Source organism: Mercenaria mercenaria, chromosome 15, assembly GCF_021730395.1.
Source record: "Mercenaria mercenaria strain notata chromosome 15, MADL_Memer_1, whole genome shotgun sequence".
NCBI lineage: Eukaryota > Metazoa > Mollusca > Bivalvia > Venerida > Veneridae > Mercenaria > Mercenaria mercenaria.
This window is the reverse complement of record NC_069375.1, coordinates 38,053,580-38,080,978: the sequence shown is the minus strand read 5'-3', so window position 1 is coordinate 38,080,978 and position 27,399 is coordinate 38,053,580. Positions and strand designations below refer to the sequence as shown.

The following is a 27,399-nucleotide window of genomic DNA, read 5'->3' as shown; positions in this document are numbered from 1 at the left end:
GTTGAAGGTTAAGTTAACAAGATTGTAACGGAAAGTGTCGTATAGGTCTCTGTATTTGCAGTTGGCCTTAGGGGACTCAGATGACCAGTAGATCTCTACCAGTTAGGTTAGAGTCACCTAGTATCCAAACAATACTCTAAAGTTAGTCTAACAATGGTGTTATAGGCAGCTGTTTTAGTACTACTCTTAGCAGAATGTATATTATGTTTTAAGATATCAAGGCTTTGACCTGCTTTACTAGATATTTTGTTTATATGAGGGGACCAAGATAAGTTAGATGTTACTTCTACACCTAGGTAAGTAGCTTGGCTGACAACAGGCAGAGGCTGATCATGTAATGTATAGACAGTATTCACTGACTTTTTGGACCTAGAAACATGCATGATATGACATTTGCTCACGTTAAAGGACATCTTCCATTTCTGTTCCCATAATAACAGACTGTTAAGGTCCCGTTGCAGCTGAGATGAATCTGCCTGTGACTTAATTGCTCTGTAAATAACACAGTCATCTGCAAAAGACGCACATTGGAAGATACAGAACCCGGTAGATCATTTATGTAGAACAGAAATAGTAGAGGTCCCAGGATGGACCCCTGGGGGACGCCTGATATAACAGGAGCCAAGCCAGATTTTGCCCCATCTGCCACCACCCTTTGTGTTCTGTTTCCTAGGAAAGCTTTGATCCAGGAATGTGCAGAGCTCCTGATGCCATAATGATCTGATTTTTATAAGAGTCGGCCATGGTGAACTACATCAAATGCTTTACTAAAGTCCATGATGGCAAGATCAACTTGGCTTCGCTAAGTCATGAATAAAACCCACAAATTGGGTCTCGCAAGACCGCCGGACACGAAAACCATGCTGGTTGTCCACCAGGATGTTAAATTTTCTATGTGATCCAAGATATAACTGACCACAATGCGTTCTAATAGTTTGCAAGCTATGTATGTCAATGAGACTGGTCAATAATTGGAAGCTTGAAATTTTTCACCTTTTTCAAAATTGGTGTTACATAAGCCTCAGACCAATCTGAGGGAACAGTACCACTATCAAGAGATTTATTACACAATATTGTAAAAAGTGGAGCTGTTTTATTTGCACCTTCTTATTTAATATATAGCTAGGTCACTAAATTCCAAAGGAAAGAAAAGATTGGAGTCGTTTAAGAATTTCCCGATACAAAGCTAAAAACCTATAACAATATGCAGTATCATCAACAAGCACCTCTTCTTCTTCTTCTTCTTCCGGATAATGTGCTGGACTCCTCTGGAGCATTGTCGCACAATTGTGAGTATGTACATGTGTGAAGGGAAAATCAGTGCATCTAAAAACAGGATAAAAACATTCTGCTCCAGAGTTACATGTGTAGCCTGCCCATCCTGGTCTTGAAGACATCTAGGGACGGGGCTGACAATATCTCTTCTGGTAGTCTGTTCCAAATTTGGATTCCGGAAGGGAAGAACGAGTACTTGAATGCGTTTACATGGGTGAAAGGCTATAGGAATCTGTTTGCATGGCCTCTGGTGTGTACGCCAGTTGGAACCAGTAAATGGACTCGGATGTCCACCAAGTGATTGATGACCCGGTACATCATTACTGCCTTGGTTTGTTGACGACGGGATTCTAGTGTCTCGCACTTGTCGGGGTTAAACGCCATCAACCATTCCCGTTCCCACTACTGAAGTTGGTCAAGGTCCTCTTGAAATGCCTTGCTGTCTTTGTTTGAGCTGATCGTTCTGTAGAGAAGGCAATCGTCGGCAAAGAGGCATGCTGTAGACCTGACTTGCCCTGGTAAGTCATTGATGTAGACCAAAAAGAGTAGCGGTCCTAGTACTGTCCCCTGTGGGACGCTTGATGTCACTGGTGCTGTTGATGATGTCTTCCCTTCAAGTACGACCTGTTGTTGTCTGTCAGCGAGAAAGCTATTTATCCACCCTAGAGTCTTGCCCCTGATCCTATAATGGTGAAGTTTGGCCGACAGACGTCGGTGGGGTACTTTGTCGAACGCCTTGGAAAAATCCAATAAGATGGCGTCAATCTGTTGTTTGTTGTTCAAACCAGCTGCAAGATCATGGACAGTGGTGATTAGTTGCGACTCGCATGATCTGCTCTTTCTGAAGCCGTGCTGTTGATCGGCAAGAAGATTATTATCGTCGGGGAACTTCATCACATGGCTATGGACGATATGCTCCATAATCTTGCAGCAAATTGATGTTGACCAGTGAAACTGGGCGGTAATTAGCAGCCTTGCTCTTGTCTCCCTTCTTGAAGAGTGGTGTGACAAGTGCATTTTTCCAATCGTCAGGTACTTGGCTCTGGTCATGTGAAGCCTGAAAGATAAGAGTGAGTGCTGGCGCTATAGCAGTAGCCATCTCCTTAAGGAATCTGGACGAAATCATATCGGGTCCAGTTGCCTTATGTGGGTTGAGTTCCTCAATCAGTTTCTTAACACCATTCACATGGATGTTCAACGGCGGTGCTGAGACTTGGAAGCTTGGTCCCATGTGTGGTAACTCCTCTGCTTCTTCTCTAGTGAAGACAGAGGCAAACTTGTCATTGAGAATCTCTGCCTTGGTGCTTGCATCCGAGTGACTTGAGCCATCCTTCTTCAGCGGTGCAACCCCAGAATTGTCACTCTTCAAGCTCTTGACATATGAGTAGAGCTACTTGTTTTTGGTACCTGGCTCACTAACCATATTTCGCACGTACTCGTTTCTAGATTTTCGGCACTTTTTCTGGTTCTCCTTCTGGATTTGTCTAAATATCCCAGTCAGCCTGGTTCTTTGATTTCCTGGCTCTCTTGTAAGCTCTTTTAAATTCTGCTTTCTAGTCAGCCGCTTAATGAGATGGTTACACCAGGGTTGGCTCAACCATTTGGATGTTAGTTTGGATGGAACACACTTATCAATTACAGTGGAGCACTTATTCTTGAAAATGGACCATAAGGTGTTGATTGGTGTCTCTGTACTATGATTTTTGGTGAGGCTTTGCGAGAAGTCGCTAATTTCCTCTTTCGTGGCTGGAATGTTGGCTTTTTTCCATAGGAAGATGAGGCGTTGAACTGGTTTCTGACGTTTTGGTATGATGTTGGAATCCACTACCAAGCTAGCAAGCATACATGGGACCCATGTGGGACCCATATGGGTTCCCATATGGGACCTATATGGGCTACCCATATGGGACCCAGATGGGTTTTGCAAACCATTTTGGCATGGGTCCAATATGGGATATACTATATGGGACCAATGTGGGCCCCTTATGGGTCCCAGATCTTATAACCCATGTGGGACCTTTCTGGGTCCCATGTCGTATATATAGTATGGGCCATTTAGGGGCGTTCTGGAATTGTATGGGTCTTATTGATTGATTGATTGATTTTGTCAACTGTCCGAAACATTGTAGCTGCCCATGTAGTTGTTTCAGAATCACTATGGACCTTTTTATCTTGATCTATTGCATTTCCAACTCACTTCATCAGATTCTTTGTAAAGGCATTCTGTAAAGTAGAAAAATTAATGTCAGTCTGAGCATTTGTCCATAAAAAATAAGACTATTTGCAAAATATCATGACATATTTGTAATCATTTTACATGTTTTTAAGAAAATAAATGACAAATACCAGATAACTGTAAGCACGCATCTGAAAGACAGGTTTGTACAGAACAAGAAAAAGGGTATTGACATATATAAGTATAAAGAAATGCTTTTTAGACTTTGGACATAAGATCTGTGATCGTATTTTATCTTAGTAACATATTGCAAGTCCAATAAGTAATCCAAAAAGTGAGTCGTAATTTTTAATATCACCTGAAATATATTAAATTCGAGTTTTTTTTTATAATTATCATTCATCATTTTCCCGTAAATTAAATAGAAATGCAGAAACAGTTTTGATAAATAAAGTACTGATTAAACATTTAATGGAAACATTTAAACTATTATCAACATTTTCTGAGATGTTCTCTCTAAGTTTGTAGTATGAGATATGTTTAAGGAAATAGAATGCAGATTAAATAAAGGCTAATGATGTTAAAATAGATATCTTATATATACGTCAAGTTATTGACGAATAATTATATAATTATTATGTTATAATAATGTTTAAAGTATTGTACTCACTTTGCATCGGTCCCTTCTGTACATAATGAATAAACTTATTCTGTATTGCAGCTTAAACCTCCATCAAATTAACTGAATAGTGTGTAAACCATTGGCGTGACTAATAGATAACATGTGTAGAGAGAGATGGACCCTTAGTTACCATGGTTACAAACATGTATTATAAATGTTCCCAATGGCCAGTATAGCTTTCCTGAATATTTTAAAATGAATGAATGTTATTATTAAAAGTAATTACACAATTTCAAAATAGCTTAGACAACAGTAATTAGGAATAATTTCGGAAGTGCAAAAAAAAAATCATTTACTAGTATTAGTCCATTTTCATGATTTTGTAACCCTAGTAATTGTATTTTGAAAATACAATAAAAATGCTATACCCGTCCTTTCTATTATGAAGTAAGAAAATTATCAAACCTTCGATCCAACATACCGGTATGTCTAATAGCATAGTTTTTTTTTTTCTAACAGTTTATATTGTAAATGTTATTGCAGCTAAGAAGAACGAAAACTTGCATTTTCTTATAGACAGAGACGTTTTTATCACGGCTTTAAAACGTCTTTTAAAAGTCGTCTTTATTTCGTAGGTAAAACAACGAAAAAGGACGTCTTTTTCTGTTCACAGATGTCATGACCATAAAACAACCAAATAAAGACGTCTTTTGTTTGCTGGGATGGGACCCATATGGGACACTTCTGGGAAACATATCTTTTGAGACCAGAGACATGTACATGTATTAGAATTCAAAGAAAACATAGAAAAAAGGATTGTTATACTAGTGACAACACTTATCATACTAGTGACAACACTTATCGTCTTAAAGTCAATACGTGGATGTATCACTTTAATGGGTCCCATATGGCTCTGATGTGTGCAGATACTTACAATATGGGACCCAGATGGGACCATTCTGGGAAACGTGTTTCTTTTTGAGAGAAAAGAAAATGTAGAGACATTCAGAGAAACCATAAAAGCTAATTTCTATGCTAGATACACCACTTTTAAACTTAAAATGAATGCATTGGTATATCTATCGCTGAGTTATTGTATATGGGTCCAATGTGGGCAAATACTTACAATATGGGACCCAGATCGGACCCTTCTTGGAAACATGTTTCTTCTGATACTTCAAAAAATGTACAAATATTCGAAGAAAACTTAAAATATGAACTTATATACTGGTGACACCACATATAAACTTAAAGTGAATACATTTGTAATTCACATCACTGGGACATTGTATATGGGTCCCATATGGGTCCAATATGGGCCAGTACTTACAATAAGGGTCCCATGTGGGACTCGTATGGTACATTTGCCCAGATATAGCCCATATGGGCCCCATATAGGCTTGCGTGCTGGGTAGCTAGGACAACGTCGTGGTCGCTTATACCTGGAATGGGAGAGCATCTGTCGACTAAAGATGGTCTGTTTGTGCAGAAGATTACACCTACAGAATCAATCAAGAGCTTTAAGTTAAATGGGCCCTGATGTGTTCTGCAACCATTGGAAGTTAATCAATGTATAAAGAAGACCAGCTATTTAGTGTGTTCATGCCTAGAAAAAAAATAGAAATATTTAGTGTTTTCAGTCCAAGACCTAATTTTCACGGTAATAATAAAACAATGCAAACCGTGATAAAATTCCCCGGATGTTTGGCACGCTTTGCTGAAAAAATTAAAGCCGGCTAAATTTCAAGACTTATGCTTTTTCACAAGGTTTGATATTCAAGAATGACACAATTTAATGTCCCAATTTTTCAAAATCGTTTACCTATACCTTTTTTATGTGCGCCCATACCGCGAAATAGAATTGCTTTTTGGAAGGCATTGGACAGTTGGATAGGGCACTGGCACTAGAACCGCAAATTTAGCTTTGAGTGGCCTATTTTCATAAATATGTGCATTATTTTTCAATTTATAAAGAAATATAAAAGAAATGGTGCCTTCTTATATATTACGTCCCACCCTCTGTTCATATATTAAAACCTGGTAATGAACGGAATCCGACATCGCTCCGTTTCACCGGTCATAACTTTCCATAGAAATAAGCTATCGCTGATATTAATGTACTGATCGGAAGGTCTTACATTTATTTAACAATGACAACAAGAAATCCCCACCAAAGAACGCTATTTTTGCAGAAATCAAGCGAATTTGATCGCTTTCGGAATTATTTACACCTCGATAACCCATCAACTTCCGCTTTTACCCAGTGCGAGTGATCTCATTGGACGGAACAAAAAGAGTCAAACGGCGCGATATTTGAATGAAAAAAATCCAAACAAACCAGAATAGAATATTTTTCTGTATAACTCCTTCTGGAAAAAGTCATGAATGAGAAAATATCCAGAACGATTTGTCCAACAGAAATAGTATAGCGGTATCCTGCTTTTATGAATAAAATAAGATAATTTTTCAATTTGATTTGCCATGGTACTAAGATGTAATTGATTGGGCAAATACAATTGAAAAATTATCTTATTTTATTCATACATTCAAATATCGCGCCGTTTGACTCTTTTTGTTCCGTCCAATGAGAATGCTCGCACTGGGTAAAAGCGGAAGTTGATGGGTTATCGAGGTGTAAGTAATTCCGAAAGCGATAAAATTCGCTTGATTTCTGCTAAAATAGCGTTCTTTGGTGGGGATTTCTTGTTGTCATTGTTAAATAAATGTAAGACCTTCCGATCAGTACATGAATATCAGCGATAGCTTATTTCTATGGAAAGTTATGACCGGCGAAACGGAGCGATGTCGGATTCCGTTCATTACCATGTTTTAATATAAGAACAGAGGGTGGAACATAATATATAAGAAGGCACCATTTCTTTTATATTTCTTTATAAATTGAAAAATAATGCACATATTTATGAAAATAGGCCACTCAAAGCTAAATTTGCGGTTCTAGTGCCAGTGGGATAGGTGTCCAAAATTAGTTTTTTTTTTTACATATCCCAGCCAACAAAACACTTTCTAGATGGACATGATAATGTAAACTGTACCATTTAAATCATAAGTGTGCTTTTAAATCATTTTCTTTTTTAGTGTAACAACATAAAGTACACTTTTTTAGTGTAACATATGAAAAATATTGCTTTTATCATGACGCAGGGGCCTACGTGGCTGAATTGTTAAGGTCGCTGACTTCAAATCACTTGCCCTTCATCGATTCGGGTTCGGGCTTTGAATTCTTCATGTGAGGAAGCCATCCAGCTGGCTTACGGAAGGTCGGTGGTTCTACCCAGGTGCCCGCTCGTGACGAAATAATGCACAGAAGGGCATTGGGGGGTCTTCCTCCACCATCAAAGCTGGGAAGTTGCCATATGACCAACAAGTATAGTTGTGTCAGTGCGACATTAAACCCAACAAAATAAAATAAATAAATTTATCACGACGCAATTTTTTCCCTATTTTAGTGGTTACGGTGCAATTTTCCCCTCCTTATGGGCCTCGCCACCATTCCCCCAAAACTTGAAAAAACACCTGTAGTCAATATGTCTCCAGCCCGAGAGAGCAATTTCTGAAAAATATTTACCAAAATAATTATTTTCATAGATATACTATACGTAAAAACGGCAACTTTATGACAACTTAATGTGAAAAAGGCAAAGCCTCTGAGCGAGTGTAGCTTAAACGACAAAGAAACTATTCACTGCTCAAAATAATTCGTGAGAACCTATTTACTTGAAAAGAAAACCAAATTTAGTGTCATCATACCTGTAACAGCGAATATCATACATTGCAAAATTTATGGAAAGCCGGTGCCACGGTGACATCATTACCTATTTGCCGCGTTCGTGTGGCTTTATGCTTATCAGTGCTCCAGCTAGCTATTTACAGCAGGGCGCATCGCCCGTTCCGAAATTCGTTCCGCCCTGTTGCCCTGCCAGGCACCCTGCCCGTTTTACAACCATTCATTTCTTTTTTTAGCCAAACTTCCCTTTTTTGCCTCAGTGATTATAATACACTGCTTTAACCCCCTTTTTATCGAGTGATACACGCCGGGGGGCATTGACATAATTAGCAAACAATTAAACAATTACCTGCTGTAATCGTGCCCGAGGCAGACCATGATATTTTAGACTGCTCCACTAGCATTAAAATCACTGAACCTTAGTGTTAAAACAGTTTGCAAACCAGTCTGAAATCATTATCATTTCGCGCCACCTGTCAAAGTGTACTTTCGTTTTCGGTAATATAGTCGTAAATACCCCTTTATACACAACTGAAACTTAAGTCCAGACAACAGACATTTAAATCTAATTAATAAAAATCGATCACAATCAAATTTAAATAGGAAAATATTTTGATTTTATTGTTTTACAAGTTTTTGAAATCGAAAGTAGGTTGTCGTCTGCTTTGTGAAATTGCCGATTTTTCATGAAGATTTCTTTGAAATTAGTTTACTAAGATGTAATGACAGGGTACACTTTAATGTCAGATACTGTAAAATGCTGTTAAACTGTCTTTGCATCATAATAATTTTTCAAAAATATTGTTTAAACTGGACATTCGACGACTTTTAGAAAAAAGTGTAACCATATCCGGATAAAAATTTTGGATACCCGGTACAGGCTGTCTAGCGTCCCTAAAATTCCTACTTTTTCCTATTTTTTTTCAGTTTGGCTAAAATTCCTATTTTTTTTAAAAAATCAAAGGAAATTCCTAAAAAGGCCCTATTTTTTCACAAAAATTCCTAATTTTTTAACTTTTTTGCAATGATCAAAAGGAGAAAATGTTTTAAATGTTGTTTAAAAGTTCTTCTAATTCAGAAAAAAACAGTTTAGCACAGTTCAAAGCAGTTTACCAGTGGTAGACGTCTTTTCTGTAAATAAAGCACTATTTGTGAGTTACTTTTATGTCAATCACATAAAGGTAAGCACATTACATGGTCTTTAAAGTCCATATTTTAATTTGAAAATTCCTAAATTTAGCCCTAAAATTTCCTTAAAATTGTACCAAATTCCTAATTTTAGCCCTATTTTTTTGTACAAATTGCCCTAAAATTAGCCCTAATTTTTTGTCAGGGTATGCTAGACAGCCTGCCGGTATGTCTATTACAAGTGCTAAACTTGCTTTTAGACTGTTGTAAGTTAAAAACTTTGCCTGATTTCATTTATTTAAGTGGAAGTTTAAACTTTATTTTCTGTATATAATATGTTGCACGTATAAATTTATAAATATCAAGTAGCCTACATGGAGAAGATGTATACTGAAATTGTAACAAAATAGGCCTAAACACATAGATATTGTTATTCAGTATGCAATTACAAAGAAATGTTACAAGTTGAAAATCAATGCCAAGTAAAATACAAACAGCAGAATTTTTAGTTAATAAATAGGCGTATTACAGATGACACCCATAGCCTATTAAAAGACCATACCTAAAGTGTGCCAGTTATATTTTTTTCCCGGGGGAGCACGTTCCCGGACCGACCACCACCCCAGAAGTGCCCTTTTCATTACCAGCACCCTGCCCTTTTTTAATCCTAGCTGGAGCACTGCTTATTAATGACATTTTTTCCCATTTTCTGGCCAATGCTTGATCTTTTAAAAGAAAATAATTTTTTTTTCTACCAACTGGAAATCTTTCTTCTTGTATTATTTTTGAGTCATGGATAATATTCAGCAATCAAATGAAGTTCTGTATTCAATGCGAACAAAGCATTTCCTGTGAGAACCTGTCCGCAAGGATGCGCTTTTCGTAAAATAAAAGCAAAATTGAAATTATTTCCGTAACAACTTTTTAAAAATAAAGACATCTAAATGAATATAGAGATTGTAACTCAAAATACGAAATTAAACCCCTCCCCCCACCCCAAACCCGACTTTGACGGAAGTAAAAAAAATGGCTGTCCCCTGACATCGACGAAGGTTTTTCAGCTACGTCACTTTGCCTCATTCGTCACACTTTTGTTATATTTGCCTACACATTGCCGTAAGGCAAGATACGCGCTCGCAATTGCTCGCGAGCTATGCTCGCTATTACATTACAGCTTTCCCTTGGTAGTTATCGAATACACTGGTAATAACAGTACAAGACTCCGGGGTAGAGGTCCGGTTACTGAACCCCTAACCACTTCTTTTTAGAAAGAGTAAAGGAAGCAGTTGAGGCATAAAAATGACCTTGGCAAATTAGTCAGAAAAAATTGAGGCAAATGCCTTGGTTGCAACAATTATTTTGGTCACAATTGACCTACACCCTGCCCATAATACACAGCACTGCCCCCCTCCCCCCACTAAATAAGCCTTGACCGTACACCCGGATGTTGATCCATCAAAATTTATGTCAAGCATATGATTTAGTAACAAATATCATAATGGATGGTATAGTTTGTGTCATGCGTGTCTCATGAAGTACTTGACCATGTGTCTTGAACATTGCATATCAAAATAGTATTTGACACATAAAATATTACAGAAATTTTATTCAGCATATTCATTTATACAGTTGGGATTTTGTATAAAATTTCAGTCAGCCAGATCAGAGTTATGACACTTGACTTAGCAAAAAATATGCCTAAAAGTTTTTATCGCATGTAAGCCTTTGATATATATAGGGACATGAAACTTAAAAGGCACGTTATTCAGCATGTGAATGGCTGTGGTATATATATAATTTACTCTCTCCCCCCCACACCCCATCTTATGCACAAAAATACTCTTGTTTCATTTATTTTGTGTTTATTGATGATGTTTTGTAGCCTGATGTATACTGATGAAGTGGCAGTAACTACTTTTGTCTCTTTTTCAGGAAGCTTACATGGAATGCATAGTATGATGACAAAAGTTTGATGAGCATCCGCAGTGACCCAGACCTTATACATAAACATTGTTCTATTGTTGTGTGTATTTCATGTTTGCATTCTGACACAGTTATTCTTCCGCTGATATTGATACCAAAATAAATCGGTGTATATTTGAATTCGAAATCTGTTTACTTTTTCAAAAGAGAATTCTGTTTTTTTTCAATTTTAGGTGTGTGTAGTTAAAAGCTTGGAAGACAGAACAAAACCACTCATTGACAAGTTCAGGACTTGAAAAGAAAAGGCTGAAAATCAGTCTTATCTTTACAGGTATTTGTAGAAACAGATTGTGGTCGTCTTGAATTAATGAAAGAAGCCAAGGTTTACATGATTATTCTCACTGTGAACCTTTTATTTAGGTATGTTCCTCTTTCCCAGTTTTCTTACAAAACCTGTAAGAAAATTGGGCCAAATATTTTTAGCTTGACTATTCGAAGAATAGGGGAGCTATCCTACTCGCCCCGGCGTCGGCGTGAGCATTAGCGTGACTGTGAGCGTGAGCGTCACACAAATGTTAAAGTTTGTGTACCACCCCAAATATTTTCAAAGTCCATTGAGATATTGCTTTGATATTTTGCATACTTGTTTACCATCATGACCCCAATCTGTAAAAAGGAGGAGGCAACTCTATCAAGCATTTTGACTGAATTATGGCCCTTTTTCAACTTGGAATATATGTTAAAGTTTGCTTACCACCCCAAATATTTTCAAAGTCCATTGAGATATTGCTTTGATATTTTGCATACTTGTTTACCATCATGACCCCAGTCTGTAAAAGGAGGAGGCAACTCTATCAAGCATTTTGACTGAATTATGGCCCTTTTTCAACTTGGAATAAATGTTAAAGTTTGCTTACCACCCCAAATATTTTCAAAGTCCATTGAGATATTGCTTTGATATTTTGCATACTTGTTTACCATCATAACCCCAGTCTTTAAAAAGGAGGAGGCAACTCTATCAAGCATTTTGACTGAATTATGGCCCCTTTTCGACTTAGAATAAACGTTAAAGTTTGCGTACCACCCCAAATATCTTCAAAGTCCATTGAGATATTGCTTTGATATTTTGCGTACTTGTTTACCATCATGGCCCCAGTCTGTAAAAAGGAGGAGGCAACACTATCAAGCATTTTGACTGAATTATGGCCCCTTTTCGACTTAGAATATGCTTTTTGTAATGTTATAGTTTTACTCATAGCTTATATTATACTATCAAGCACTGAGAATAGTCGAGCGTGCTGTCCACTGACAGCTCTTGTCATATATATAATACTTTTAAAGTTTTTTTCTTTACAAATGAAATATCAGTTGTTCCACATAAGAAATGGATAAAGAGAAATTGTATCTTTGTCTGTTGAAAGTTTATCATAAAATTTCATTGCATTCATTTCTGAAGTCAGAAAGAATGTAATGGAATATTTAAGAAAAGTATTTTGAAATAATTGATCAAAATATTTTAAGGCTTCTTTCATTAATTTACAATTTAGTTCTGTTGAGGAAGTCTGACCTTGGTTTGTATTTTGTCTCCGATTTACCTAATAGTTTTTTGGGGAGACAAAATACTTAAAAAAAATATCAACCTCTGTAAGTAATTTAGTAAAACTTCCTGAATATCATGACAACCTCTAATATAATGATTAGGAAATACAGCATGTGATTTCTGTCAGTTTTTGACTCGAGCGGTATCATTTAAACACCCTTGGAACTTGTTGCGTTAAGGTAGTTCTGCACATTTGATAAACCGGAAGTGATCAATGGCGTAACGTCATTTATCCGGAATACATAGAATAAAGCCTGGATTTGGTGTACGGAAATGAAAATCAGTTTATGAATTAATGGCAATCTGCGAGTAAATTTATTAAAATGGCACTGTTACTATCTTTGTAAAGATAAAATATGATATTAAAACGTCTGACACGATAAATAATTCAAAATAATGTCTTAAAATAGCTTGAAATGTGCACGTGGACTTATACATTTTATTTCACCACACTATAGGCCATATATTTATTAACGACTCTGAGACGTTTCATTAAAATCTTCACTGTAGAAAAATTTCTATTCGCGAAAATGTGAAAGTTCTGATTTATTATGAAAAATTACGCGATCCAATCAGTCTAGGAAAAAAGCAAGCACACGACCCTGTCCTTTTTATTTGCTGAATTTCCTAAGTATATTCCGAAGTTTTGAAAAAACTAGAGTTTAATCAAATTCTACATTGTAGAAGAAATTTCGAACAGAACATGCAGAACTACCTGAACTGCTGTCAAATACTATCAAAATGCCAAAAAATTGCAATCGCTTATTTTGGTATTTTAAAGTTTGTTAACCATGTGTCAAGACTTTTGAGTAATTTTGAGATTAATTATTCAAACCTCAACAGGACAACTTTGCAGTAAAAATGTTACTATATGCATTAAACAGTTAAAAGTTTGATCTCATTTTATATGCACAATGGTTTGAATGTTTTAAATTGGTTCTATTATGACCAGATTAAAAAAAAATGGTAAGAAACTGGCTACATATGCTAGTTCAGAACACATTGATGCTCACAGACTGGTTTACTGTGTGTGTTTTATGTGGCATGAAATGAATGCAGCCAGCTTCAGACCAACTAGGTTGTTAATTGAAACATTAAAACACTTTCGTTCCTTAATACATCTGTCAGAATCTGGATTGTACCATTTGACCGACTGCTACCTAAATGAGTTTCTATCAATATTAGAAACAAACTTACTGCATTCAGAGCAATGAAATAAAGTTTTTTTGAATTAACAACAGCTGCTGCAAAATATGCTGTATTTTGGGATGGATTCCCTGGCTTTGCAGTAAATTGTTAGTCCTCTGCAAATGTCTAGAGAATATCTATTTTACGTTTTTAAAGACGCACCACAGAATAACTTCTTTTGTGTTTCTTTGATGGTAATTGAATATTATGATTTCCATCAAAATATTGAGAATTACAAATATCTAGTTACAAATTTACAGTGACATAATATGATATATAAGGCCAAGACAAGGTTAAACCGTTTTTAATGTCTTCACATTTGATTGCATTAATGTAGCAATATGCGCAGTGTACTCAGTGTATTAAGCTGAAGTGTCAACTATTTGAAATATTTCAAAAATAGGAGATTTCATCAGCAACAGAATTTTTGCTTGTATGCAGGTTTCTCTAAAGTTATTAGACCAAATGCTTCCATACTTCAAACATGTCTTCAACATCATGAGATTATAACCTTTCAGGATTTATAAGTTAATTTTTCAGTAATTCTAGATTTTTTTGGTCAAAATTACGGCCCTTTTAAAGTTTGATAGAAGATTAAAGTTTTGCATCTAAGCATTATTCTTATAAACTACTTAGGCAAATGTGTTAGAACTTCATACATGTCTTTGGCAATGTGAGTTTACCTCACAGGGCAAGTTACTTCACACTAGCATTTACTTTGTTAAAATTACCCTCCTTTTAGGTTGAAAGTTTTGTATATAAGTAGGTTACCGGTGTTCTGAAACCACTAGGTTGAATACAGTCAAACTCCACACAACTCAGAAACTGTAAAACCAAATGTTTTCAAATTCTGTAGATATTAGTTTAACCCTTAGCCTGCTAAATTTCTATAATGGACTGGTCCATCATTCAATTTGGGCAATATCATTTATTATTCGAAGGGGTGTTTACTGAAAATTTACTGACTGAATAGCGAACAGTGCAGACCATGATCAGACTGCATGGATGTGCAGGCTGATCTTGGTCTGCACTGGTCGCAAAGGCAGAATTATTGCCGCCAGCAGGCAAAGGGTTAAAAATGTGTGTGAAGTTTGAAACCTGGTCATCTAGGGTAAAGAACTAGGCCAGTGTGGAAATTCAGGGGAAAAAACTTAAATGCGTTTTTTGTAAAATTCTTCTAGATTTACATAAAACATGATCAGAATGTTTGTTTTAATGAAGTCCGGGTAAAACTGTGTATCACTGTAGGTTATAAGTATGAGGTAAGAACTAGGTCAGGTGAGGCCTTCATTGCTCTCTTGTATCAGATTAGGGACCAAAGAATGTAGGATGAACCTGTTTTACAAAAGTATTGTGGAACTTTTTAAAGGAGGTATTTATGAAGTTTGAACCTGGTCAGAGAACTAGAGGATTTAGAACCTCACAAAAATGCGTTCTGCATATTCATCTTTGGTTTTCAATTGACCCTTACCGTGCTAAATTTCTATAATGAACTTGTCCATCTTTCGATTTGGATAGTACCAGTAACTGTTCAAAGGGGTGCTTACCAAAAAGATAGTGACTGAATGGTGAACAGTGCAGATCATGATCAGACTGCATGGATGTGCAGGCTGATCATGATCTACACTGGTCACAAAGGCAGAATCAATTGTGTCCAGCTTGATATGGGTTAAATGTCTTACATTTCTTGCCCCATTAATGCAAAAATGTACCAAGTGCTGATAGTTAAGGAAGGTTATGGTACCTTTTTGCATTAATGGGAGTTTTTACCTGTATAGTCAGGTGCTAAAGAGAAATTTGTACTTTGGTAGCACAAGTCTAAAATCACCCAATCCTTATTTGTCTATCTATTTCTGTTATGATCTTGAGCAATTAATTATGTAGTAAACAGGATCTGTTACTACATCTTTGAATTACAAAGATGTACATGTTTCTAAACACAAACAGAGGAGAGCTTGAAAGTAGTTTTTATAAACAAGTTGATATGTTCCCCCTCACAGATAACCATAAGAAACAAGAGCAATGAGCTGGGGATCATTTTTTGATCAGTCTGGGTCGTACGCTGCCCAGACTGATTCTTCTCAATCTGGCGGATACTCGAGTTTTGAAGACAACACCTACTACGATGACTCACAAGGGGGCACACCGTCCCTTCTCCAAACTAGTGGATACAAAGCCGAAAGCAACTATGGGCAGGTGAAGAGGGCAATGCCTGCAGATGATGGCTATGGGTTTAAACGAACCAAAGCTGATTCATATGCAAGTGGAGGTTTTGATGAGGGCCCCACTTCATGGGACATGATGAAGGAACCTGAACCGGAACCAGTCAGTATGTCATGGGAAAATATGTCTGAACTGACATCTTGGGATCAACTGTCTGCTGGAAAGCCATCCGGAGGAGCGGGTGCTGGTGGAAGAGGCGGAGCAGGAAGAGGAGCTAGGGGTAGGGGTGGTGGTGGTAGAGGTGCAGGAGGTAGGGGAGGTACAGGAGGAGGTGGCAGTGGACAGTTTGGGGGAGGGGGAGGGGCTAAAAGTCAAGCAGGCAGTGGATATGGTGGAGGTTATGGAAAAGGTGGTGGGGCCGGAGGAGGTGGTGGAAGAGGTGGGGGATATGGCGGTGGAAGGGGTGGAGGTGGAAACAACAGAGGGACTGGTGGCGGTGGTGGTTATGGTGGAGGCAACAGAGGTAGTGGCGGTGGTTATGGTGGAAGTAGCAGAGGTGGTGGAAGAGGAGGTGGCGGAGGCTACAGAGGAGGTGGCAGTGGTGGTGGATGGGTAGATAGATCTCACCTGTCTCTTGTAGAGAAGGTAAATAATTATTTAGCTAAGTGAGATGTTACAAGTGACGGTTAAGACAGTTTATCATTTTGAATTAAAACTACATGCATTGGTTATTTGTAACTTGTAGAAGTGCCCTCTCAGTTAAATCTCAATTTTGCTGTTATATTCAGATTCATTCAGGAGTATTATACATAAAGAAAGAATTCATAATTTTATCATGTCCGAAACGTCGCGGAATGAAACTTATTTTACTTGGGTAATGATTACATTTTACTTGACTTTATCATAGAGTTCCTGTGTAAAATCTCAAACTTTCAAACTAAAATCAAAGTGTTAAATACATGTAATATTTCAATGAAACTCTTAAGTTTCGTAGTTTGTAATATTGCCTGATGCATGTTCAATCAAAAATCTGATTTGATTTCTGAAATAGTGTGATATTTATTTCTAAAGTCACTACATGTATTATGTTCATTGTAAAAATACTTCATTTTACCAAAGTGGAAACTGACAGGTACTTGAAAATGCAGCTCTCTGATTGGTCAGTTAGAACTCGTAATGTTTTGATAAAGTTATGAATATTTTCCTTTTTCAATTGTTAGCACATAAGGTAAACTTCAGAAATGAAGACAATTTTAGTTAGATAAGTAGTATATGCATACAGTATTAATGTGAAAATCATAAATGAAATACGGCATCTTGTTGCTGAAGCAAATATTCATGCTGCATAGTTTAAGATATCATTAGTTGTAATAACTTTCACTAGAGGCATATAGTCCAATAGGAGAGATCGCCGTGACGTCACGCGTTAACATCTGTTTATCTGGTGGTTGGCAAAACAAATGATTTTAACACCGTTTGCATATTGAATCAGAATTTTTAATTTTTAATAACTTTTTTGCTCATTTATGGATTTTCAAAATTCAAAAAGATTTGAAATACTAACAATCTTCATATTTTTGTGTCCAAATATCTTTTTTCAATGAATAACCGTTTTAAATGACATATAATTTTAAAAGCGGCGTAGTGATTTTCACAACCTTTAGAAAAACAGTGTAAGTTAAGCGTTCATAATTAATCCATTTTATTTCGAAATAACAATTAAAAGTAATCAATAAATTGCTTGTTTTATAACCTTTCCATTGATCAAAAAATTATTTATGTAATTTGTGTTTTAAGAAAGTTTAGACCGTTAGAAAAACATCACTGTTTACAAAAAACATGGACGGTCGGCTTCTGCCCACCCGATCACTGTCTTATCAGTTCTAAAAATAGAATTTGTATACAAACACGATCTCTCCTATAAGTCCAAATCTGAGGTCCTAATTCAAAGATACAAATCGGCCAAGCATCAGCAGTAGAAATTTGAAAAGGGCTGATCTTTTGTTTTGTATACACTCCGCTAACATTTAATATTGTTTCATCTTTCTTGCATTGTGCTTTCACTTTCTGTTGTTAGTTTGAAAAGTTTTCCGCATTCCTACGGGGTGATACTGCAAGAGTAAATTCCATTCAGTCAATAGAAAATGCCTGTATGTGCACTGGAATGAATCTGAGATGTGAATACTCCTGTGAGGAACTACCCAGAATTTATAATAGGTATGTATACCAGATAGAGTACAAATGAAAATAACATTTCGTTGGATGAATTTTAACAATGCTGTAAGTCCATTTTTGACTTTTTGAACAAATGAAGTTTAAAGTCTTGAAATGTAAATGGTTGAATAGGCATACAGTGTTTTGGAATCGCTTTTTGTTGTATTAAGTTGTTCTGTAAAGATGTAAATAATATAAGGAGACAGTTCTTCAAGATAAACGAACCGATACTGCAAAAGATAGACTTATGGCAATTTAGAATTAAATTGGCTATTTATAGGCTTGGCTTCAATCAAGTTTTCCATTCTTTTTGTCCCCGGCTGATTGAAAATCCGGTTCGAAGCCCATTCGATTAGGCTTCTTCATCTGTCAATAACTCTGCCATATACCAAGGGTTTTTAATATTACTATGGGTTCAGATGTTCTCCATAATAATTTAGTATCTTGTGCAACACCCAGGTCTCTAGGTCAAGGTTACTTTGAGGTCAGAGGTCAAATAGGTTTTTTTTCTGGGGGTGCCTGTAACTTGGTCATCATTCAAGGGCTTTTAAAATTACTTGGCACAATTGTTCCTGTTAATGAGACAATGTATCATTTGCAACTTAATATTACACAAGTGTTCCCTGAAGTGAGATAACTTGTTGTAGGTTGGTGGTTCTACCCAGGTGCCTGTTCGTGATGAAATAATGCACGGAGGGGCACCTGGGGTCTTCCTCCACCATTAAAGCTGGAAAGTCGCCATATGACCTATCATGTGTCGGTGCGACGTTAAATCCAACAAAAAAAAACGTAGGCAAATCCCAAGCCTCTACATTAAACGTCGAGATTGCACTTTGAGGTTAAAGATTGACAGGGTCTGTTTTGTGTAAGCTCCATTACTCTGCTATCCTTCAAGAGATTTCTAAATTGTGTTGTAGTAACTCTAAACCAACAAAATGAATAAATTTAACAACCAGCAGGTTAATTCGCAATATATTAATCTGAATTGTATAGAATTGAAAATAAACTCAACAAATGGAAGAAAATGTATTTAAAAAGTTAGAATTACCTGTGTATGTCCAGATTTGTTAATACCCAACAAAAGTGGTATTTGACCTTTAGCCAGCTGGCGGCAAGTTATTCTGCTTTTGCAACCAGTGCTTACCAAGATGACGTGCAGACTGATCATGGTCTGCACTGTTTGCTTTTCTGTCAGTAAATTTTCAGTGAACTCACCTTTGAATAATAAGTGGTACTGTTCAGATTGAATGATGGAACAGTCCATTTTAGAAATTTAACAGGGTAAAGGTTAACAAGATACAGTGTTAATTTCTGTTGTCTTTATTTATACACTGGCAATTAGAAGTGTAGGAGCCTCCATGGTAGTGGTTAAGGTTAGTCATATGGAATCGCTTGCCCCTCACAGCTTTGAAACTGCAGTGGGGTATTGAATTCTCTTATAATGATGAAGTCATCTAGATTGCTTATGGAAGCTTGATAATTCTACCCAGGTGCCTGCCTGTGACTGGAATGATGCCTAGAGTCGGACTGAAAAAATCCTCCCATCTGTTTTTATATACAAATAGAAATCAGCCCTAGGTGAATTTATTATTTATAATAAGAATTTTCACTCAGTTTTTTTGTTAAAGGTTGCTGTTTACTGGTCGACTGAGCATTAGTGGTATTTTCTTGACACGCACTGTTGGAATGAACAAAAAAGATATGAAACATGAAGTCTATAACAAAGCACACGAGGTGCTGACCACAAAAACCGTGGCTGATATCAATGACTTAAAGGACCCAGGAGTTGAGACTGTCAGGTATATACACAGAAATTTATAAGTACAATGAAGAATATCATGATAACGATAAATTTTATAGGGGTTAATTAATGCCCCTGGGTAGTATTGAAAGAGAGTCTCAAGATTTAGCATGTTTTAATTTGATCACCATATACATGCAAGTAAATAAATGTTGCTTTAATTGTTAAATCTGTAATTAAATATGTAAGTAGTAACTTAGAATGACACAGAAATGACTTGGACTAGTTTACCAATACAAGCTGATGTTTTTAGCTCGACTATTCGAAGAATAAGTAGAGCTATCCTACTCACCACGGCGTCGTCGTCACGGTTAAGTTTTTCGTACCAGTCCACTTTTTGACAAAGTCTTTTGAGATTAAGCTTCGAAACTTTCAACACTTGTTTACCATCACCTTGGCCAGTTATAGGCAAGAGCACATAACTCTGTCAAGGATTTTGGCTGAATTAGGCCCCTTTTGACTTAGAAATCATGGTTAAGTTTTTCGTACCAGTTCATATTTTGGCAAAGTCTTTTGAGATAAAGCTTTGAAACTTTCAACACTTGTTTAGCATCACCATGTCCAGTTATAGGCAAGAGCACATAACTCTATCAAGAATTTTGGCTGAATTATTGCCCTTTTTCACTTAGAAATCTTGGTTAAGTTTTTCGTACCAGTTCATATTTAGACAAAGTCTTTTGAGATAAAGCTTTGAAACTTTCAACACTTGTTTACTATCACCATGACCAGTTATAGGCAAGAGCACATAACTCTGTCAAGGATTTTGGCTGAATTATGGCCCCTTTTGACTTAGAAATCATGGTTAAGTTTTTCGTACCAGTTCATATTTTGGCAAAGTCTTTTGAGATAAAGCTTTGAAACTTTCAACACTTGTTTAGCATCACCATGTCTAGTTATAGGCAAGAGTACATAACTCCATCAAGGATTTTGGCTGAATTATGGCCCCTTTTAACTTTGAAATCTTGGTTAAGTTTTTCGTACCAGTTCATATTTTGACAAAGTCTTTTGAGATAAAGCTTTGAAACTTTCAACACTTGTTTACCATCACCATGTCCAGTTATAGGCAAGAGCACATAACTCTATCAAGAATTTTGGCTGAATTATTGCCCTTTTTCACTTAGAAATCTTGGTTAAGTTTTTCGTACCAGTTCATATTTTGACAAAGTCTTTTGAGATAAAGCTTTAAAACTTTCAACACTTGTTTACTATCACCATGACCAGTTATAGGCAAATGTACATAACTCCATCAAGGATTTTGGCTGAGTTATGGCCCCTTTCTACTTAGAAATCTTGGTTAAGTTTTTCGTACCAGTTCATATTTTGTGTAAAGTGTTTGAGATAAAGCTTTGAAACTTTTATCACTTATTCAGTATAATAGTCTATATCTGTAGGAAAGAGTACATAACTCTATCATCTATTTTGGCTGAATTACAGCCCTTTTTGGACTTGGAAATCTGTTCTGTTTTCATACAAGTCTATGTTTTGTCAAAACTATTTGACATATAGCTTTTAAACTTTGAACACTTGTTTATCATTATGATTTCCATCTGTAGGCAAGAGTACATAACTCTGACAACTATTTTGGCTGAATTATGGCCCTTTTTGGACTTTGAAATTAGTTCACACATTGCCATTTAGTGCAAGACTTATCTAAATCCACAAATACTGGAACATTGTCTAATCTGTTTGTTAGCTCACCTGTCACAAAGTGACAAGGTGAGCTTTTGTGATCGCGCAGCGTCCGTCGTCAGTCCGTGCGTCCGTGCGTAAACTTTTGCTTGTGACCACTCTAGAGGTCACATTTTTCATGGGATCTTTATGAAAATTGGTCAGAATGTTCATCTTGATGATATCTAGGTCAAGTTCGAAACTGGGTCACGTGCGGTCAAAAACTAGGTCAGTAGGTCTAAAAATAGAAAAACCTTGTGACCTCTCTAGAGGCCATATATTACACAAGATCTTCATGAAAATTGGTCAGAATGTTCATCTTGATGATATCTAGGTCAAGTTCGAAACTGGGTTACGTACCATCAAAAACTAGGTCAGTAGGTCAAATAATAGAAAAACCTTGTGACCACTCTAAAGGTCAAATTTTTCATGGGGTCTTTATGAAAATTTGTCAGAATGTTCACCTTGATGATATCTAGGTCAAGTTCGAAACTGGGTCACGTGCGGTCAAAAACTAGGTCAGTAGGTCTAAAAATAGAAAAACCTTGTGACCTCTCTAGAGGCCATATATTTCAAAAGATCTTCATGAAAATTGGTCAGAATGTTCATCTTGATGATATCTAGGCCAAGTTCGAAACTGGGTTACGTGCCTTCAAAAAGTAGGTCAGTAGGTCAAATAATAGAAAAACCTTGTGACCACTCTAGAGGTCATATTTTTCATGGGGTCTTTATGAAAATTTGTCAGAATGTTCATCTTGATGATATCTAGGTCAAGTTCGAAACTGGGTCACGTGCGGTCAAAAACTAGGTCAGTAGGTCTAAAAATAGAAAAACCTTGTGACCTCTCTAGAGACCATATATTTCACAAGATCTTCATGAAAATTGGTCAGAATGTTCATCTTGATGATATCTAGGTCAAGTTTGAAACTGGGTCACGTGCCTTCAAAATCTAGGTCAGTAGGTCAGATAATAGAAAAACCTTGTGACCTCTCTAGAGGCCATATTTTTCATGGGATCTGTATGAAAGTTGGTCTGAATGTTCATCTTGATGATATCTAGGTCAAGTTCGAAACTGGGTCACGTGCGGTCAAAAACTAGGTCAGTAGGTCTAAAAATATAAAAACCTTGTGACCTCTCTAGAGGCCATACTTGTGAATGGATCTTCATAAAAATTAGTCAGAATGTTCATCATGGTGATATCTAGGTCAAGTTCGAAACTGGGTCACGTGCCTTCAAAAAGTAGGTCAGTAGGTCAAATAATGAAAAAACCTTGTAACCTCTCTAGAGGCCATATTTTTCATGGGATGTGTATGAAAGTTGGTCTGACTGTTTATCTTGATGATATATAGGTCAAATTTGAAACTGGGTCAGCTGATATCAAAAACTAGGTCAGTAGGTCTTAAAATAGAAAAACCTTGTGACCTCTCTAGAGGCCATACCCTTGAATGGATCTTCATGAAAATTGGTCAGAATGTTCACCTTGCTGATATCTAGGTCAAGTTTGAAACTGAGTCATGTGCCTTCAAAAACTAGGTCAGTAGGTCAAATAAAATAAAAACTTGTGACCTCTCCAGAGGCCATACTTTTCATGGGATCTGTATGAAAGTTGGTCTGAATGTTCATCATGAGATATCTAGGTCAAGTTTGAAACTGAGTCATGTGCCTTCAAAAACTAGGTCAGTAGGTCAAATAAATAAAAACTTGTGACCTCTCAGAGGCCATACTTTTCATGGGATCTGTATGAAAGTTGGTCTGAATGTTCATCATGATGATATTAGTCAAGTTTGAAACTGGGAACTGCGGTCAAAAACTAGTCAATAGGTCTAAAATTAGAAAAATCTTTTGACCTCTCTAGAGGCCATATTTTTCAATAGATCTTCATGAAAATTGGTCTGAATGTTCACCTTGATGGTATCTAGGTCAGTTTCGAAACTGGGTCACATGTGGTCAAAAACTAGGCCAGTAGGTATAAAAATAGAAAAACCTTGTGACCTCTCTAGAGGCCATATTTTTCATGAGATCTTCATGAAAATTAGTGAGAATGTTCACCTTGATGATATCTAGGTCAAGTTCAAAAACAGGGTCACGTACTGTTGAAAACGAGGTCAATAGGTCAAATAATAGAAAAACCTTGTGACCTCTCTTGAGGCCATATTTTTCAATGGATCTTCATGTAAATTGGTCAGAATTTTTATCTTGATGATACCTAGATCAGATTCAAAACTGGGTCACATGAGCTCAAAAACTAGGTCACTATGTCAAATAATAGAAAAAAGTACGTCATACTCAAAACTGGGTCATGTGGGAACAGGTGAGCGATTCAGGACCATCATGGTCCTCTTGTTTCTTTTGTCTGAATATCTATGTTAATATTTTGACCCCGTTATTCAATCAATTCTTCGAATAGTTGAGCGCGCTGACAGCTCTTGTTGTCTTCTGTATCGGTGTTCATTCATGACACGATTGCATTCTGGGGATCTCTATCGCTGACCTCAAATTGCCCCTCACTGATGTGGGTTCACTCACTTGAGGCATTGAATTCTTCATGTGAGGAAACCATCCAGCTGGCTTACGGAAGGTTTACCCAGGTTCTTGCCAGTGTTGAAATAATGCATTGAGGGGCACCTAGGCTGCAAAGTTGCTGTATGACCTATAATTGTGTTGGTGCAATGATAAACCCAACAAAACAACATTGCATCCTATCAACATGTTTGTCCGACTTAACTTTTAGATCCAGTATTTTGGTTTGTATATCCTGACTACCACATGTTTACCTGTAAGTAATGGAGTAGTATGCAGATTTATTATTATTAAAGACCATTGTCTATTTGTTCTGCCTGAATTGTCTTACAGAACTTGCATAGAACGCTTGTTGAAGAAAAGTGGTCCAGGACAGTACCAGGAGGGAATGGGAGTACCAATGAATCAGGCTGTTGGTGATATTGTTAATGAAATCAAAAGCAATCTAGATGCTGTACGTGGGCTACAGACAGGACTTGGAAAGTTGATAGCATATCTGAAGGGCCCAACGAAGATGCCAGATAATCCTATATCCAAGATTGAGCAGGCAATGATGGCCTCTCATTGTGGTATTCGTCACATCTTTCAGATTGAGACACGAGAGGAGGGAGGGAAACCAATGTTCGATGGAGAATTTATACTCGGTAAATGTCTTCAGCTACTCAGTTTATAGTAGGAGTGAAAACACACTTCGATAAAAAATGTACAATTTACAGAGAGTAGAATCAAAAAGGCTTAACTATGTAATTTATGTTACTGAACTTTTTTTTACCAAGGAGCAGAACTGAGTAATACAGTAAAGAAGCAGTATTACTTTTAAGGTAGTTCTGCATGTTTGGATTGATAGTTTTTCTAAAATGTAGATCTTGATGGAAGTCCTTATTTTTCAGAACTTCAGAAAGTACTTTGAAAATTTTACAAATAGAAAAATGATGTGTTTTGATTATTAGCTAGACCGAACTGAAATAATTGGACCACACAAGTTTTCATGATGAGAGTCTATGGGAAAATCTCAATTTGGATGAGGTTTTTGCTTGTAGCATTTTTTGTACAGTGTGGAATTTAATGAAACTTTTCGCAGTCATAGATAAACATTGTCTGTAATTTGTTGATATAAAATGTATGCCCTTGTTTTTGAGGTATTTGCTGAGTAGGTAAAGTATACTGAAAGTGAAAACTTGCAAAAGTTGGATCGCGTCGCTGCCAGAGATTTCTAACAGTTGTACTTCTTGTCTTTCAGAGGATACATGTATTGCAAGGGCCAGTGACAGTAATAAGAAAACTTGCAAGACTAACACGTACATTGCGGCATTTGAGGCTCTGATGATGAAGCCGATAGCTGAGATTCTGATTCCTGTAACAAAGGAGGAAGAACTTAAGGAAGATGATCATGTTCAGAATGAGGCAATAGTAGCAGGTGTCGGACAGGTGGATGGGGTAGGTAGATAAATGAAGGAAATTATTTTGCATTTCATGATAAATCACTGTGTGCAAAAAGTTGATAACTCCATTGACTTAAAGAAGGATGTATTCATTTTTTGCGCTAAGGTGATGGTTTGGATGCAAATTGTGTAGGTTTTACTTGATTCTATACAAATGTGAAATTGATTTTGATGACGAATCAGATTTGGATTGGTATATAAAATGGGTTCTAATTAAATAGGGTTATTATACAAGGAACTTGTTCTGCAATGTTGTATTTAGCTAAAGTTGATTTGGCCAAGCCTGGGTCCCACAAGGCGCTATGCTCCCAAATGTTAAGAACAGAAAGCAGTATTGCAGACCAAGGGGCAGCTTTATGTTTTATATTCATATTTCCATAGTAATGTCCACCAAAATGGACAGTAATTTAGAAAAAGATGAAAATTTGTTTGAAACGGTAATAGTTTTTATGCATTGAACTTTGCAACTGTATTAAGTAGTCCAAGTGTTGAATATTTTTCCATTATTTGATTGGAGTTGAATACAGGATTTTGTATTTATTAGAGAAATACAGGCTGTTTTTCAGAATGAAAAATCGTAGGTATGTAATAAATTGAGCAGCGCCATGAGAAAACCAAAGAGTGCATTTGCGACCATCATGGATCCAGACCAACCTGTGCATCCGCGCAGTCTGGTCAGGATACATACTGTTGGCTTTCAAACCCTCTTGCAATTAGAGAAACAGTTAGTGAACAGCATGGATCCTGACCAGACTGCGTCTGGATCTATGCTGGTCACAAATGCACTGTGTTGGTTTTCTCCTGGTGCGGCTCAATTATTGCTTTTTATAGCACAACATGCTTTATTATTTTTGGTAAATAACACCACCTTTGAGACTGTTCGATGGAAGTTTGTGAAATCTAGTCTAGATTTTGAGCTTGACTATTTGAAGATCCTACTCACCAAGAAATGGAAAATAGCTCAGTTGATTCATATTAATGTAAGTCTTAATTGATTTGAAGTAAAGCACATGAACTTAGACATGCAACTTTACAAATAAAAAATTAAGACACATTCATTTTAGGAAGGGCCACCACCAGTTGTAAAACCCTCCCTTAGAGAGGCCTCGCTTCCAGAGAGATTGCGAAACCTCAACAGTGTTCTGTCTGCAAGTGCATTCTCAGACCACAATATTTCTATACTAGACAACTGTATTCACAATAGTGGACTGACAGGGATGTGTATTTATAGGCGCACTGATGTAGCTTCTGATGATTGTGCATCTTGTGAGTTCTACATTGAGAACTACCTGATTGCAATTGGTAAGTTTGTTAATAAATAAGAGCAAACTTTCATCAGAAACCTGTTGTATACCTTGAAATCACTAATAGTCTTGGGGGATAATTTTTGCAGTTGAGTCAGTGCACAAAATTTTATCTGAATGACTTATTATAATTCCAACAAAATATATATCATTTTAACCCTTACCTTGCTAAATTTCTATGAAGAATTTGTCCATCTTTCAATTTGGTCAGTACCATTTACTGTTAAAAGGGGTGCTAACTAAAAAGATACTGACTGACTGGCGAACAGTGCAGGTCATGATCAGACTGCGTGGATGTGCAGGCTGATCATGATCTACACTAGTCGCAAAGGCGGACTCAAGTCGTGTCCAGCTTAGCAAGGGTTAAATGCTTTTACTTTTATGTTGTAGGGTGAACAAATTTTGTTTGTTTGCTGTTTTAAGGTATTTAATTGACTGGATATGAATAGCAACAGTGTATGTCTTTAAGCTTTAAAGAATTTCAAAAGTTTATGTTATTCAAGGGTTTTAAGTGTACTTTAGAAATACATGTTCAACCAATAACAGGGCCTCTGTGGTCGAGTGGTTAAGGTTGCTGACTTCAAATCACTTGCCCCCCATCGATGTGGGTTCGAGCCTCACTCTGGGCGT

The 27,399-nt window shown here is 36.8% G+C and overlaps 1 protein-coding gene across 2 annotated transcripts in view; it reads left to right on the top strand.

Moving 5' to 3' along the window:
- Positions 1 to 5,742: 5,742 nt before the first annotated feature.
- LOC123551531 (uncharacterized) overlaps positions 5,743 to 27,399 on the top strand; it is a 37,206-nt gene continuing 15,549 nt past the window's right edge. The window contains exons 1-9 of one of the 2 annotated variants that reach the window (XM_045340542.2): positions 5,786 to 5,840; positions 10,879 to 10,969; positions 11,103 to 11,200; positions 15,658 to 16,465; positions 17,898 to 18,037; positions 19,663 to 19,833; positions 24,357 to 24,667; positions 25,264 to 25,460; positions 26,530 to 26,767. In XM_045340542.2, the coding sequence (XP_045196477.2) occupies positions 15,680 to 16,465; positions 17,898 to 18,037; positions 19,663 to 19,833; positions 24,357 to 24,667; positions 25,264 to 25,460; positions 26,530 to 26,767 (1,843 nt within the window). In that variant the 5' untranslated portion in view covers positions 5,786 to 5,840; positions 10,879 to 10,969; positions 11,103 to 11,200; positions 15,658 to 15,679. Of the gene's footprint in view, positions 5,841 to 10,878; positions 10,970 to 11,102; positions 11,201 to 15,657; positions 16,466 to 17,897; positions 18,038 to 19,662; positions 19,834 to 24,356; positions 24,668 to 25,263; positions 25,461 to 26,529; positions 26,768 to 27,399 lie in introns of both variants that reach the window. The other variant, XM_045340533.2, reaches the window with a different exon arrangement.